At 46.4% G+C, this 17,424-nt stretch overlaps 1 protein-coding gene across 1 annotated transcript in view; it reads left to right on the forward strand.

The window, feature by feature from the left end:
* The window catches only part of RAB3GAP2 (RAB3 GTPase activating non-catalytic protein subunit 2), a 107,649-nt gene that overhangs the window by 15,454 nt on the left and 74,771 nt on the right, over nucleotides 1-17,424 (forward strand). Inside the window, exons 2-4 of the mRNA XM_082252557.1 lie at nucleotides 7,361-7,484; nucleotides 14,205-14,286; nucleotides 15,154-15,201. Coding sequence (XP_082108683.1) covers nucleotides 7,445-7,484; nucleotides 14,205-14,286; nucleotides 15,154-15,201 — 170 coding nt within the window. The 5' untranslated portion in view covers nucleotides 7,361-7,444. The remainder of the gene's footprint in view (nucleotides 1-7,360; nucleotides 7,485-14,204; nucleotides 14,287-15,153; nucleotides 15,202-17,424) is intronic.

Genomic DNA, 17,424 nt, shown 5'->3' on the forward strand with positions numbered 1-17,424 from the left:
TCCATCGATCTGAAGGATGCGTACCTACACATCCCCATTTTCGAGGGTCACCAGAGGTACCTTCGATTCGCCATTGCGGAGGATCACTACCAATTCGTGGCGTTACCTTTTGGCTTCGCTTCGGCTCCGCGGGTTTTCACCAAGGTGCTTGCGCCACTGCTGGCCTTGTTAAGGGCCCAGGGCATCTCTGTCCTGGGGTATCTGGATGACATTCTGGTTCGATCTGCGACCAGCCAGGGTCTGGAGAAGGATCTGTCCGTCACGGTGCAGACTCTGCAGGAGTTTGGTTGGACGATAAATTATCCAAAATCGACACTGTGTCCGACGGTTCGTCTTCCCTATTTGGGAATGATCCTGGACTCTGTCCATGCGAAGGTCTTCCTACCGGACGACAAAATCAAGGTTCTTCAGGGAGAAGTCCAGTCCCTCAGGGACGTTCCGTGCTCATCCCTGCGGAAGTGCATGCGGTGTCTGGGTCTGATGGTCTCGGCTTTCGAGGCAATTTCCTTTGCCCAGTTTCACACGAGGGGTCTCCAAGCGGAGATTCTGTCCAAGTGGGACGGGCGTCCGCAGTCTCTGGATGTCCAGATTTCGTTGAGCCGTCGCACCGGAAGGGATCTTCTGTGGTGGCTCCAGTCCCCGGCGGTGTCGGGGGGGGAAAGTCGTTTCGTCCTCTTTCATGGACGGTGATCACCACGGATGCCAGCCTGTTGGGCTGGGGTGGTGTTCTGGGCGTTCTGTCCGCCCAGGGGACTTGGTCGGAGGAGGAATCCTCCCTTCCGATCAACATTCTGGAGTTGCGTGCGATAAATCTCTGCCTTCACCGTTGGACGGACAGGCTGCGCGGCTGTCCGGTTCGGGTGCAGACGGACAATGCCACGGCGGTGGCTTACGTCAATCACCAAGGGGGCACCAGGAGTGCCCGAGCGGCTCGGGAAGTGGCCGACATTCTTTCTTGGGCCGAGACTCATGTCCCGGCGATATCGGCGGTACACATTCCGGGGGTGGAGAACTGGCAGGCGGATTATCTGAGTCGCCAGGCCCTGGATCAGGGGGAATGGTCTCTCCACCCGGCTGTCTTCCAGATGTTGTGCGCGAAGTGGGGTCTTCCGGAAGTGGACCTGTTCGCGTCTCGTCTGAACAACAAGGTAAAAAGGTTCGTGGCAAGGACGCGCGATCCTCGGGCAGACGCGTCCGACGCGTTGGTGGCCCCGTGGCACCAGTATCGGCTGCTGTATGCGTTCCCGCCGATTCAATTGCTGCCCAGGTTCCTTCGCAGGTTGAACTCGGAACCACACACTTTGATTCTTGTGGCACCGGACTGGCCTCGCCGGTCTTGGTACGCGGATCTCGTGAACCTGGCGGTCGATGCTCCTTGGCGTCTGCCTCTTCGGGAAGATCTCTTATCTCAAGGGCCGATATTCCATCCTGCTTTACAGTCGCTGGCTTTGACGGCCTGGCTGTTGAAACCGAGGTCCTGAAGGATAGGGGTCTCTCTCCGGAGGTCATTCACACTTTGATTAACGCGAGGAAGTCTTCCTCGGGGAAGGTCTATCACCGTACTCGGAAGGCCTATTTTGCCTGGTGTGAGTCCAGGGGGTTTTCACCTCGCACATACTCTGTGTCTAGGGTGTTGTCCTTCCTTCAGACGGGTGTCGACCAGCGTATGGCGTTGGCTACGGTCAAGGGTCAGGTGTCTGCGCTGGCCGTTCTCTTTCAACGTCCTGTAGCGTCTAACTCTTTGGTTAGTACCTTTGTTCAAGGGGTGCGACATCTGGTCCCTCCTAGGAGGGCACCCTTGCCTCCTTGGGACTTGAACCTTGTGCTGTCCGTGTTACAACACGCTCCTTTTGAACAGATCAGGAAGATCTCGTTGTCCATGTTGTCCAAAAAAAATCGCTTTTGTGGTGGCGATAACTTCGGCTCGTAGGGTTTCGGAGCTGGCGGCTTTGTCCTGCAAGTCTCCGTACTTGGTCCTTCATCTGGATAAGGTGGTCTTGCGACCCAACCCTTCTTTTCTTCCGAAGAGAGTTTCGGATTTTCATATCAATGAGGACATTGTCCTGCCTTCGCTCTGCGCGAAGCCCAAACATCCGAAGGAGGTGGAGCTGCATTCCTTGGATGTTGTTCGGGCGATTAGGGTTTACCTGAAATCGACTGAATCTTTCCGCAAGTCGGATTCCTTGTTTGTCCTTCCTGAGGGACCTTGGAAGGGCTTGGCTGCGTCGGCCTCTACCATTGCCAAATGGATCAGACAGACTGTGGAACAGGCCTATACTTTGAAGGGGAAAGTTCCCCCTGTGCCTGTGAAGGCGCACTCTACAAGATCTCTGAGTACGTCTTGGGCCTGTCGTCATGGGGCTTCTGTGGCCCAGGTGTGTAAGGCGGTGACTTGGTCGTCCGTTCACACCTTCACAAAATTCTACAGAGTGGATGTTCAGGCATCGGCAGATGCTTCCTTTGGCCGCAAGGTTCTTAGTGCGGCAGTTCCTTAGAGCCTCTTGTATGGGCTTCTTGGCTGTTTGGGATACATGTTGTTATCCCTAGGTTATTTGTTTTCCTGGGATTTTTTTTGCTTCTGTTGAGCAAGTTTTTTCCGTTGCCCAGATGGTTTCCTTCCTTTGGTAAGGTTCCTTTCTCTGCTGTGGAGACGGCGTTGCCTGGGGCGTGGCTGCGTTTCCCACCCCTCATGTTTGCACTGCTTTGGGACGTCCCCATTGTGACTAATATGAAGAGGGCGGCGACTGTCGGAGGACGTAAGAGAAAACGGAATTTTTGTAAAATCTTACCTGTAAAATTCCTTTCTCTGAGTCCTCCGACAGTCGCCGCCCCCGCCCCTCTTTTGGGGTTGATTGTACTCTCTACTGCTATTCCACTGAAACTGGAGTATGGATACAGGAAGTGGGAGGGTATTGACTGAGGGGACCACCCCCTGGGGGTGGGATATGTTAAAACTTTTATATTGACATATTCTGTTGCCTAGCTACTCCTTCGGAGAAAAGTCTAATACCCCCATTGTGACGAATATGAAGAGGGCGGCGACTGTCGGAGGACTCAGAGAAAGGAATTTTACAGGTAAGATTTTACAAAAATTCCGTTTTTTAATAATAAACCTATTATACTTACCTGCTCTGTGCAATGGTTTTGCACAGAGCAGCCCCAATTCTCCTTTTTTTGGGTCCCTCGTGGGCACCCCTGACTCTTCCCCTTTTTGAGTACGACCCCCCCCCTCCAAAGCAAGCCGCTTGCTGGGGGGGGGGGGGGTACTTGTGTGTGCCCAATTCCGAGCCACACTGTGTGTGTCTATTGGCATATATAGTGCTGCTCAACCCCACCTCCCGCTCCCTTGTCACTGGATTTTATTGACAGCAGTGGGAGCCAATGGCTGAGTCCATTAAGGAGGGAGAAAGAGAGCAGGCTGTAGCAAGATCAGGCTAATATCTAGGGGGTCTTTGGGGGGGGGGGTGGAAGCTGTATTAAAAAAAGTTTTCTTACCTCAATGCAGAGAATGTATTAAGGTAGGAGTCTACACCTAAAAAAAAGAGTGCGTATGCTCAGTTAGAGCCTCGCGCACGCTCAGAAACGCGTCGTGTTGCCTCGGCTCCCTGGTGAGGTCATACGCTTCTCCCTGTGCTGTGGTTCCCCTCACAGCCTCCGCCTGTGAACCGGAAGTACACAGGAGACGGCCGGCATCCTCTTCTCCTATAGACCACGGTGCCCCCGGCTGTTGGATTGGGACAATGGACTGACAATACACCAGGTGGACCCACATTACTGCATTATCACATAAGTCCTGAAGTTTCCTGGCTCTTGTGAGTTGCCAATTGTCTTTTTTCTATGTGATACATTGAATAGTCCACATTCGGAGGCGCTTTTCTGTTTATCTTGTACGTTCTCTACATAGTTTGCCTTTACTTCTGAGAAAAGCTGCCCTATTTGAGTGTCACTTAGCTCACCACGTCATTAAGCCTCGTATTCATCATAGACTTTTTTAACCCTCCATGGACTGATGATTTTTATTATTAATTGCTATACCAGAGACATTTATCTGTTTCTCCTGTGCACTCTATGGATTTTGTTTTTTTACTATAAATAAATCACAGGTTGCAGGCAGCAAGGTACCATTGGATATGCAGTCCTGAAAGAAAACAACAGAGGAGAAGCTGCAAAGCATGTAGGGAATCCAGGAAGTTCTGGAAAGAGGAGGCCAGCAGACAGGCAGGACTTACAACATTTAAGCCCTCGTTTACAATGAACGTGGCTTTGAAATTGTGCGACTTCATCTGAAATCGCACGATTTCAAAGCCGCATTTCAGTATGACTTTGGGTGCACAGAGGTCTATTAAAGTCGCACCTGAAATCGCCAAATGTAGTGCAGGAACTACTTTTGCAAATCGGAGCCTGCACCAAGTCGTCGTTGCACCAATTGGAATGGTGCCATTGCTGGCCATAGGCTGCGATTTGTCATGCAATTTGACCTGTCAAATTTCTCCAGTGTGAACGAGGGCTTAAGAAGATTTTTCAAGTAAGCTTATATTGGATTGTCAGGAATAACTTCTGTTTGTATCGGCATTACAATACTGATGTTCTAAAATAAAAAAAAATAAGTGTATGCTGTGATCATATATTTCCTTTAAAGATACAAGCCAGCATGTGCATAAGCTGCAGAGATGTGCCAAATGGTTGTTAGGTATTTACTTTTCATACGCGTTAAATGCTTGTTCACACTACCATGTTATGATAACGTGGTAAGGCATGTGCTTTATCCCTTTTGCGTGGTAGCCTACTATTCATGGTTAAGTGCATGTGGTCCATTTATTTTGAATGGCTCCTCAACCCATGTCCTGGATGCAGCTGTGTTACAGGGTACCGCAATGCAATTGTGTGTTGCAGTGGATGACTTATCCCCATCCGGTAAAGAAGTCAAACCTTTTAGTAATGAAGAGGAATCAGGAATTGCACACAAGAGGTTAACAATGATAATAGCACTGCTCTTAGTCAGGTCATTTGTTTTTCTAATATCAAAATTGCTGACAGGTTCACTTTGTAATGAGAGAAATACAGAAGATGCCATTGCTGACCTTTTTCTAAAAATGCTAGTGTTTTGGCTCTGCTGATGATTCCCTGTTTACAAAATTTTCAAAGTTGCTAACCCAGGACAAGTATGCTGCAAGATGTTCAACAGCCAGGGAACTAGCATATTCAGAGGGAGGATGGCGGTTGCAGCCCATGTGTTCCTCGGTACATGTTTTTTTTAAATTTGAGATGGAACGGGGAATAGTTTGAACCCCTGTCAGGTTCTTAGTAGCACCTTTTGGCTCTGAGGAAGAGGGTTCTCCCTAGAAACGCGTCAGCCTAACCAGATTCGTGCAGACATCAGCACGTCATCCAGCACTGTGGTAGTGCCTTGGCTACTTTGGAGACGATTTGTCCGATCGTGTTTACATGTGTGCTATCTACGAAAAAGGAAAAGGTTGGGACTTTGAGTGAGGTGCGCAGCTATCCGGGATGCAACTTCCATGTTTATTACATCACCACATGTTGGCATCATTTTCTTACTTGATATACAGTATATTCTTCATATTCACCAGATTTTGTATGTAACCAGCTTCCATTTATCCAGTTTCTGGTCTATGGACCACTTTATCCAATGTGCTGTATTATATTTTTACATATACATGTATTTATTTACATGCACTGTTAGGTTTTTGACCTGCTGTGGTGGTATTTAATAAATATCTTTTATATTTTACAATTTTTCTTTTTGTTGCCCATGTATTGTTGTGATTGTCCATCACACTCTGCCCTAGCCTAGCTGCGCACCTCACTCAAAGTCCCAACCTTTTCCTTTTTTCGCATATAGCCAGGGATGGAGACACATGGTTTATCCATGTGCTTCATACATAGTCCCAATATTCCCCCTTTTTCTCATGTGTGCTATCTACATTTATGTTTGAATATAATGTATGTTGCTTTTGGATTTTAATAAACCTTTTTAGTGGTAATGCACTAGGTCGTTGCGCCCCTCTCTTGTTGTTGTCTTTTTAGTTTTTTTGGATATCCTTTGTCCTGAGGGGGCGGCAAGACCACAAGTGATGCCAACAAAGACCATCTAAAATGATTTATCCTTTGTCACTTACCACTCGAGCGCAGGAGAATTATAAGTTTTTTTTTTTTTTTTGCTGTCTGTGTCCCTGATGGAGAGATTAACCCTACTATTGCTGTAGGTAAATCTGATGGGAAATCCAAATTAAAATCATTTTTGCACTACAGAATCACTAGAAGAAAGCCTTATGTATAAATTCGTTCTCTTAAAGAGGAAGTAAACCCTCCTCTGCAACTTGTTCCTATAGTTAAGCCTATGATAAGGCTTACCTATAGGTACTGTAAATATCTCCTAAACATGTACCGTTTAGGAGATATTTACCTTACATGCAGCCAGTGACGTCACTGGCGCATGCGCTCTGAAGGAACGGCCGCTGGTGCCGTTCTTTCAGAGCCCTGTGCCGTGACCGTCGGCTCCCGCGCACGTCACCGCGGCTCCGGCCAATCAGATGGCCGGATGCCGCGATCCCGGAAGACGGGCGACTGGACATGTCGCCCGTCATACAGGTAAGCGGGCAGCACGGCGGGGGCTCGTTCTAAGGTAAGTATTTCATAATGAGCTAGTATGCGATGCAACGCAATGTGTTTGTCTTTCAGGTTGCAAAAAAAAAAGTTTTTCATGGGTTTACAACCTCTTTAAGTAATGACAAAGTTATTGGCAAATAAACAGACCCATAGCACAGATGAAACCTATGCTCTGGTCCATGTGAGTTTACAGGTATGAGTGTTTAAACTGGTGACATTCCGGAATAACCCTAACTAATGTGATCCCTGCCCCCTCCTAACATCCATACTAACTAACCTGCTGAAGAAGAATCTGTATACTTACCTATTTTCAGGCTGTTCTGTTCCAACCGTATGATCCGGCACCCCTGTGTGAGCTAGCAGTGGCTTCAGGGGAAAGGAGGGAGCGCCGATGGCGAATGGGCCATAGTAAGCCTATGGGTGATGTCACTGCTCCCAGGCATTCCATCTGTTGTTGAGCACTCTGTCCTCTCCCCTGTAGCTGCCACTGGCTGACACAGGGGAGATCCCGTGGCCGAACTGTTTATACATCTTTCTTGCACAAGTTATTTAGTATAGGTGTTACCAGGGGGAGGGAATCGTTTTAAGATTAGTTGATATGTCTCAGAATTCTGCTTTCAAAACTACTCAGACGTATTAATAAATGTTTTGTGTTTGTTTATAAATGGTTCTTCAGTGGAGCAATTCTTAGGATGGCAGCAACATTAACATTGCGTTTTTCTATGTACAGACAGAAGAGGAGGTCCCCAGTAAAGCCCCCTCAGTCTATTGGCTGCAGGACTGCGTCTTGTCCCTCTCACCCACCAATGACCTCATGGTGATCGCCCATGAGCAGAAAGCGGTGTTCTTAGCACGTAAGACATTCCTCTCATTTTATAAAGAATTCTTCAAGATTTGTGTTTGCAGCTTCAGCCAATGCTATCTCTTCTACAACACTTTCAACTCTTTGTAAAGGCTCTTTATATATTTTTGTATTTTTTTATTTCTATTCTCTTTCTCCCTAAGCTTAGGTTCACATTAAATGATTTCAAAGCTGCAAGTCAGTGTGATTTGGCTGAGATCTGTGTGACTTCATGCACAGATGCCTATACAAGTCGTACCTAAAATTACCAAAAGTAGTGCAGGAACTACTTTTTCAAATCAATGCGACTCCACAAAGTCGCGTTGCACAGATTTGAACAGTTCCATTGCCAACAATCGGGTGCGACTTGACATGTGATTTGACCTGTCAAATCGCATGACAAGTCGCACCAGTGTGAATGGGAGCTAAGAGTTTATCAGAGTAGCCTTTCTATTTTTCTCTATAATGACATGAGCAGGTGGTTGAGCCACAATTTGAAAGGTGGGTGGGTATTCAGCAGCCCTTCATGCTTCCTCACCTACAGTCAGGATCTTTAAGTTTTTGGAGTCAACCATGCCAAACTGTGAGAAAATGTTGTACCATCCCACCTGTGACCCCAAATTGAATCCCTGACACACTATTGACCATCACTCTATTGCATCACCCCTCTGGAAGGGGGAAAAGAGATGCACAAATACACCCACACACCTCTTAGTGAACAAGTCTATATGCTAAGTTAAAATGGCAACACAATGGGGTTGATTTACTAAAACTGGAGAGTACAACATCTGGTGCAGCTGTGAATGGTAGCCAAAAAGCTTCTAACTTCAGCTTGGTTAGTTAAAGTAGTTGTAACCCTAAAAGATCCCTCCCTGCCTGCCTGTCTGCCTGTCATGTCTTAATCTGTGAGCCATCTCCTCCCCGCCCCTCCCCTCCTGACGCTATTACATGTGTCTTTATAGTTAGTTATTACAATTACTGGCAGCCCCTCTGTAATAACAAGCTATACAGTGCACTGTGCAATGTCTGTGTTTTTTTTTTTTTTAAATTATGTAGCTAAATACCTTATTTGACATTGCTGCTGTGCGGTCACCTGGCTGATGTCAGAGGGGAATCTCAGCCCCTCCTGCTGTAGTCCTCAGATTGGAGAGGAGTGGCGGGATGTCATGTGACCGCACAGCGGCGATGTAAACATTTTAAAAGACACTGCACAGTATGTCTTGTTATTACAGAGGGGCTGCCAGTAATTCTTATCAATAACTCAACAACCACTTTAAATTTTGACAAAAAAAAACTGGAAGCTGATTGGTTTCTTTGCAAAACTACACCAGATTTTACACTCTCCAGTTTTGGAAAATCAACCCCTGTGTGTACTTCAATTTGTTTTATTGCTTTTATTGTTCTTTTTTTTTATATTCTCTTTAACACTTTACTGGGCTGTATTTTTCTGATCATACTTTTGCTTGGATAATGCTAGGTTTCATAGCACTTGCAGTATTACATTTATATCCTGTGTATCTTTAATTTATATGCTGAGCTTTTAATAATGAAACAGCAAAGGGTTGGCCCGCGGGACCCGCAGAGATTAATGTATTTGAGTATATCTACAAAAGAACAATATGTTAAAGTAAATATTGGAAGATATCAAAATTTGAGTATAAGAAATCGCAAAGAGGTAGTAATTATTGGGAAGGAGTATGAAATACTCACAGGTTAATGAAACTTAATGGAGAATTGGATTCCCATGTGGAAACGGCAGACCAAAGTCTGACCCGGGAGCTGAAGGGTCCTTTGGAGAGCAGCCAAAGAGGGGGGGGGGTCCATGGCAGGTGGGTGGTGAAAGGATAGTGGGGAGATGAATCTTCCAGATCTATTATATATATATAAAATATATATTAAAAAGTACAAATGTAGCGTGGTGCTATCAATAGTAATGAAAATTAATAGATTGGATAGGGAATACTGATGTGAAAAGAAGAATGAAAAAAATCCCAACAGGGTGAAAGAAAGAAGTGAGTGTGAGGAAAATGCATAAGCAAAAAGTGGATGTAAAGAGATAGGAAAGGAATTAGTGGCAGTGTGCCGTGGCAGATTGCCTGTAGCTGTGAGGGATGAATAGTGGGTGAAAGGGTGCTGTCCCAAAGAGTGAGAAATCCAGAGGGAGGATAGTGATAAGAGAAAGAGATGGGGATCTAGTGACCAACTTACCATGTTTCCCCGAAGCTGGTCGCAAGCCTGGGACCCTAACGTCATGCAGCGGGTATGGCGGGTCAGGACGAGAGACATCCATGGCCTCGTGGAGGAAGGGAACGCTGGAGGCGGACCTTCCCCACCCGCAGATGTAGGGCACGCAGTGAGCGTAGTGACGTCAGTGATAACACTGACGGACAGCGCTGAGGTGCGGCATGACGCCGATGTGAAGGTGGACCCACTCGTCCCAGATGGGGGAGGAGCGGGGGCAGCAAGGGGGCAGAGCCTCCCTCTTAACACATCGCAGCTCCCGGAGTCAGGGCAGCCGCCGCTTATGAACATAGGAGCCCAACGGCCAAAAAAAGGGGGATGTAGCATCCAGTGTGAATGAGTCACACAGGGGGAATGCAAAAAGTAAAATTGCCTGTAAATATTGATTCAAAAAAATGTAAATAAGGAAATAAAATGAAAAAGGGAGAAACCGGGGAAATCACCAGGATAAAATATCCAGCCAGGGAAAGAACCAGATCATAAATGGGCACAGTGGGTGTCTTCCACCCTAATAACATATACAGAAAAGGCAATGGTCTGATTCCCACCCAAGCACGCCTCCATCCCAAAATATATATAGAAACAGCAAAGGGTTGGCCCGCGGGACTTTATATGAGGTGGGTGCTAGTGGCTGGAGATGAAATAAATAGCACAAAAGAAATGTAAAACAATATATAATTTAATTACATTGTATAGACAAGTAATACGAGTAATAGTAGCATGTATATCACATAGCATAGCTCAATGGCCATATAAACAGTGTATACAACATGAACAATATTAAAACGTATATAGGCAAATATCCTGGTGTAACCGCTGAGTTTCAATGGTAGTCTGAATATAGTATTGAAGTTCCATAATGGTAGAATATAATACATAGTGAACTGACGCGTTTCGGGAGCTACATCTCCCTTCTTCAGAGATCAATGTATTTGAGTATATCTACAAAAGAACAATATGTTAAAGTAAATATTGGAAGATATAAAAATTTGAGTATAAGAAATCGCAAAGAGGTAATAATTATTGGGAAGGAGTATGAAATACTCACAGGTTAATGAAACTTAATGGAGAATTGGATTCCCGTGTGGAAACGGCAGACGAAAGTCTGACCCGGGAGCTGAAGTCAGCTTGGCGCTCGGTGTCCCTCCTGAGTCAGTGATGGTGAGTTCCCTGTGGGTGTACAGAGTTCCCTCTTTCTGCTATAGCAGTGTGTTTGGTGTGCTAGGACCTGTGGTGCCACTGGAGCAGCGGTGGAGCAATTTTCAAAACTTTTTTTTTTTTTTCTTCTACGTTTTGCTGGCGGTTTCTAGGTTAACCATGGAGTCCCTGGAGCACGTGTCACCACCTGACCCACTCTCAGACCCTGCGGGTCCCTCTGGGTCTCAGTCTACCTTGGAGGCCATGACGGCGGTCCTGCAGTCCATGGTGTCCAAAGTTGATATGGCCCTTCAAAATAGGCCTAGTAAAAAGTGTCCCCTGCCCTCACCTGCATGCTCTGTCTCCTCAGATGCTGAGGTCGATTTGGCCGCTGCAGACGTGAGTCACCCTACTGGCTCTGCTTCCACACACCGAGTGCTCTAATGCTGAGGATGATTCCTCTTCCACTAAGGCTCTGCATGAAAAGGCACTAGTGGATGCACTGATTGTATCAGTGCGAGAGACTTTAAAATTGGAGGACACAGCTAATGCTGTGTCTGCTGCGCCAGTACAGTTTGATACCCGCAGACCAGCCAAGGTGACTAAGGTATTCCCCTTTCCCAACAATTTCGACAATATTGTTGCTAGTCAGTTGGGTTCCCCAAAACACATGGTCAGGGTACCTAAGCATTTCGCTAGGAGGTATCCTTTTGAAGAGTCCCTTGTAAAGAAACTGACAGTTCCACCGGTGGTGGACTCCCAGGTTAAATAAAGCCACACTGCTAGTAGTGGAGTACTCTCCGTTCTTTAAGGACCCTGTTGACAAGAGAGCCGTCTCTGGTCCAAAACCTTTTTTTTACCGTGGCTGGTTCAATTTTTTAAAGGCGGTGTTTGCCATAACCTTGGTCTCCCAGACCTTGACAGAATGGGCAAAACTTCTGTGCCAGGATTTAGAAGGGGGTCAGCATCCTCCTGAGCTGTCGGAACTGGCCGACCAGTTAGTACAGGGCTTGCAGTATATCTGTGATGCCTCTCTGGACGCGGCCCTTTAACCTGCAGGGTGTCCATGGCGGTGGTGACTCTTCCCCGCATGATTTGGCTGAAATGCTGATCTGCGGGCCAGGCTTCCAAAAATATGCTGACCTATCTCCCCTTTGTAGGAGACCGCCTGTTTAGAGCTTCCATGGAAGAGATCATTAAAGGTCTTACGGGAGGTAGGAGTACTCTGCTTCCACAGGTTACCAAGGGTAAAGAACCTCATCGCAAGCGTGGTCCTTTCTTCTCGGCCCACAAATGGCCCTTTCCGCAGGATCACAGGACAAGAGATCAAAATCGGCCCCTAACTTCGCAAGAGGTTCCCAAGAGACCCTGGTCTGGTAAGCAGTAAGTGGGTTCCGTTGGTCCCGCAGACAAGTCCACTTCTACCTGAAGGGGTGCCCTCACCCGTATCTGGGGGGGGGGGGGGACATCTTCCTTTCTTTCCAGACCCGTGGACCTCTTTGATTCAAAACAAGTGGGTCCACAAGTTGATTCGGTCAGGTTACAAGATCGAGTTTCTGTCCTTGCCTCCAGCAAGGTTCTTCCCTTCCAACTTGCGTCTGTCCCCGGATTGTCTTTCAGGCCTTTTCGAGTGGTACAGGATCTGCTCTCACAAGGAGTCATAGTACCAGTTCCAGAGTCGGAACATTTTCAGGGGTTTTATTCAAACCTATCTACTGTTCCCAGGAAGGAAGGCAAGGTCCGTCGAGGGGGTCCTTGATGTGGTGGCTCCACTCTCCGGTGCTTCGACAGGGAAAATCCTTTCTCCCCCTGTACTGGACAGGGGTCACCACGAATGCCAGCCTGTCCGGATGAGGAGGTGTCTTGGGCACGGTTCCGGCTCACGGGGTTTGGACTCTCAAGGAGTCCAGTCTGCCAATCAATATCCTGGAGATTCGAGCAATCAGGCTCTGCCTGTCCCTGTGGACAGATCGTCTGCAGGGGCGCCTGGTTAAGGATTCAATCAGACAACGCCACAGCTGTGTCGTATGTCAGTCAAGGGGGCACCAAAAGTGCCCTAGCGGTCAGAGAAGTGGTCGGCATTCTAAGGTGGGCAGAGCGTTTTGTTCCAGCCCTCTCTGCTGTGCATATTGCAGGGGTGGAAAATTGGCAGGCGGACTACTTCAGTCAGCAGGCGCTGGATCAGAGAGAATGGTCTCTTTGCCCGGAGGTGTTTCAACAACTGTGTCTCCGGTGGGGGACTCTCAATGTGGACTTGTTGGCCTCTCGTCTCAACTGGAAGGTTTAGAGGTTTGTGGCAAGGTCTCAGGATCCTCTAGTCAGCGCCACAGATGCTGTGGTGGCCCCTTGGGGCCAGTATCTTTTAATGTATGCCTTTCCTCCACTAAAACTTTTGCCGAGGCTTCTGCGCCGAATCAAGGCAGAAGTGATTTCAGTCATTCTGGTATCTCCAGACTGGCCTCACCGGTCTTGTTACACAGACCTAGTAAAACTAGTCGCCGATGTCCCTTGGAGAAGATCTTTTGGCTCAAGGACCGATCTTCCATCCTGCTTTACGGTCGCTGGCTTTAATGGGCTTGACTATTGAAAATCAGGTGCTGAAGGACAGAGGGTTGTTGAAATCAGTAATTCCTACGCTGTTGAAAACTAGAAAATCTAATTCTAGGAAGATTTATCATTGAGTCTGAAGGGCGTACATTGTTTACACTGAGTCTCGAGGCCCCCATCCCCCCCCCGTTGCTTTTCAGTGTCTCCTCTTTTGGAGTTTCTCCAAAGAGGTGTAGATCAGCGTTTGGCCCTGGGCACCATCAAGGGCCAGATTGCCACCTTGGCTATTTTCTTCCAACCCCTGTTGGCCACGAATTGTTTGGTTCACACTTTCGTTAAGTGGGTACGCCACTTGGCTCCCTCGGTTAGGTCTCCGTTGCCTCTGTGGGACCCTAATCTGGTACTTCAAAAACCCTCTTTTGAAAATATTCATGAACCTGTAGGGGGCAGCATAACCCAAGGGTCGACGAAGATATGGTGCAGTCAGTCAATGAACATCAGAGAAAGGATTTTTTGGTAAGACAAAAATTGTTATTTTTACATATATGACCCTTTATTTATGGCTTTCTTGTGTGTTTGAGAATACAGTGAACCTCCAGAAGGAGGATAGTTTTGGACTCTCCTAATACTGAAAGGGAGTACTCCGGAACACAAGGTGCTTCTTGAAGCTCATATTATTCTGAAATAATTTTTTATGCTGATGAATCTCAGAAATTACGGTATTATTATATATGACTCGTCTGGTATGGCAGTTTTGATTAAGTGTTGGTCTGTCAGACTGTGACGTTCCTTTTGTTTGGATCTCTAGCTAAGTGGAAAGCAGATGGGAAGGGAAAAGAGGAGATGCAGTATGAAGTGGTCTGGAGCGGTTCTCTGAATGCTGAAGATAGGTAAGTTGTGCTCTACCAACATAATGTCTCATAATCGTGTCTCATTGCAGTAGTCTCAAAATGATTCCTAAAGGTGACACAAAAATGCTGCCTCCTACCCATGTTCTAACCCTCTTAAAGGACAGGTTTACCTTAGGAAATCCTTCCCACAGAACCCTCTAACCTATTCCAAGCTACTCCCTCCCCCTATCCCCATACATACACACATGCCAGGTGTCTACTTACCTCTTTTCTAATGGTCTCCCACAGTATTTACAGCTTCAGGGTAGAAATCTTGTCTGACAGCACTAGCTCCTGCGAAATAACTTCACATAAACCTGAATGCAGTCAATGCACCATACCCATACCTATTGTACTGCGAAGCAGCATATGCTGAAAAGAAAAATTAAGCCTAATCTCCTTATTCCTGTGCTACATTCTATTCAATATCTTTTTGTTTATCAGAAGTATTTATATAGTGCTGGCAATTTATGCAGCTCTATACATACTGTACATCCACATCAGTCCCTGTCCTCAATTTGCTTACAGCCTAAGTACCCTATCTTGCATGCATGCATACATACACACACAGATTGGAGCTGAATATCTTACCAGCATGTCTTTGGAGTGTAGGTGTAAAGAGGAGAAACTGGAAGAAACCGACGCAAGCACAGGGAGAATGTGTAGACCTCATGCAGATAGTGTCCTGACCGGGATTTTAATCATGGACCTCAGTGCTGCAAGCAGAAGTGCAAACCACTAAACCACTTTGCTGCCCATAATGACTTTACAGTATGAGATCTAAGTGAGATTATAAATGTCAGCTGATTGTACTGTATATGACTTTTTGGCCTTTATTAACAGCATACTGTGTTGTTTGCCTTGCAGTGAGTTTATCAGCAGTGCACTATGCATCCCACTTGCAAGCCAAAAAAGGTAACTTTTGTTTAATGTCTTTTCATCTCACACCTGTGTACAATGTTAGTCTGCATTGCCTGTTGTACCTAGTTACACAGTTTTTCGTTAGGTCTGCTCATGGTGCTCAGTGTGTAATTCATCTGGTCTGGGGAGTGTCCTCACTGGTCCAATAGGGAGACATGTTGGACAGTGGAGGAAACCTGACCAATGGATACACAGGCTTTGATACAGCCCCAGTGATTGGCACAGCCTGCTCGTCTCGGTGCATTCTGGGATGTGGAATAAAAGCCAGGAGCACATGTGCTCGGAGTCTTTGGCTGGAGAGCAGAGTCCTGGAAGGAGGGTGGCGGCTGCCTCCTCTTCTGCAGCAGTTGGTGTATGGTCACAGGCAGTCGGCCTGGTGGGTCAGAAGAAAGGAGCTGAACCCAGAGGTCCAGGAGAGCTGACTAGAGGGTTTGAGACACTGGAGAACCTGGAAAAACAGTATCGTGAGTACAGGAGATCGTGTCTAAGGGTCTGACCAGGAAGGGGCCACCCCAGAGAAGAGTAGTCACAGGACCGGTGTCAGCTGTCGGAGTGAAAGGGGGTGCTAGGCGAGTACCCTGAAGGTAGTGCGCAACCAAGTCTTTTGTTCAGAGACTCAGTATCTACAATTCATCTAGTGGCAAGGTGAATTCGCAGCCTGGCTGCATCTTCAGATAGAAGTCCTCAGAATTGTGAATAGTTCATGTTCCGGAGTATCCCACTCTTTTCTTCTCCCATCCCTATTTAAAATAAAACAACAAAACAACAACCCCTAGACTGTTTATTGACTGAGCCGGAAAGGAAAGTGTTACGTTTTTGCATGCAGTTGCTAACGGTAACCCAGAAGGACCTGAAAAGGTGAGGAATTCAGCAGCCCTCAAGGGGGCAGTGCTACATTTGGGGGCTCGTCTGGGATTCGCCTCTGGGTTACTGCAATGGCAACCTTAACCCTAGCGGCAACAGCCGGGAAAATCTTGCAAAGCAACGCAATGTTTCCCCAAGGAATGTGCTGGAGTGTCAGTGAAGAGAGTGATGTCTGCTCTACAGGGACATGGGAGAGTGGGATGAAGAGTCAAGTTCACAGTGATGGTTGCCAACGGCAACGGATGGACTTTTGTCAAGTAGATAATCTGTTCTCTCAAGAAAAGTGCAGGAGAGTTAGTGAAGAGGAGATGCACCATATTGTACAAAAGGACTGAGTCTGCTTTACAGTGTTCGGTGCAAGTGTGGACAGAGAGAGTGGTGACCCGGGACACAGGGATCAGCGTGTCGGGGGTCATATCTGGACATACACTACAAAGAAAAGTGTTGACCATGCAATTTATGACAGCGGTACAATTTTCCAAGATAGTTTGGTGAGTTATGTCTGCAATTGAGATATATATATATATATCATCAGCTACACGATTCTGGATAAAATAAGAATCAGTTTTTTTGCTTAAAAAAAAAGATCATAATTCTCTCACGATTCTGAAGAACTTTTCTATTTTAAAGATTTACAACCCCTGAACGTTAGGTTATCAAACAAGATGGCAATAAAATAAGACATAATACTCTGCTTCAATCAAATTTAAAGAAATGCAATGAAAAATTTTATGTGTAAAGAAATAAAAAAATTACCATTAGGTTATATTAGGGTCTTTTTTTTTTCATACTCTCCGATATCAATTACCGATATCTACCGCATTTTTTTTGTTTACACTTCAGCTTTCAGCAATGGTTAAAAGCATTGAAAAGTTATTTTAAAAATGAAATAATTTTTTTTTTTAATTTTGCCCTTTTTTTAATGTGAAATATATGTTAAAGGTGTAAAAATAATAATGAACAAAGTAAATACAGCAGCGGCGCCATTGGCTCCCTCTGCTGTCAATCAAACTGATCAGGAGAGAGGGGGCGGGCGGGGCCAAATGGCAGCTTCATTTCTGAATGGATACATGGAGCTGTAACTCGGCTCGGGTACCCCCATAGCAATCTGCTTGCTGTGGGGGCACTCAACAGGGGGTAGGGGCCTGGAGCTCCATCCAGGGACTTGAGAAGAGGGGGATCTGGCTGCTCTGTGCAAAACCATTACGCCAGTACACCTCTCACATTTTTGTAAATATTTTATTATATCTTTTCATGAGACAACACTGAAGAAATTAAACTTTGCTACAATGTAAAGTAGCGAGTGTACAGCTTGTATAACAGTGTACATTTGCTGTTCCCTCAATTTAACGC

Source organism: Pelophylax lessonae (genome assembly GCF_965119305.1).
Source record: "Pelophylax lessonae genome assembly, chromosome: 3".
NCBI classification, from domain to species: Eukaryota; Metazoa; Chordata; class Amphibia; order Anura; family Ranidae; genus Pelophylax; species Pelophylax lessonae.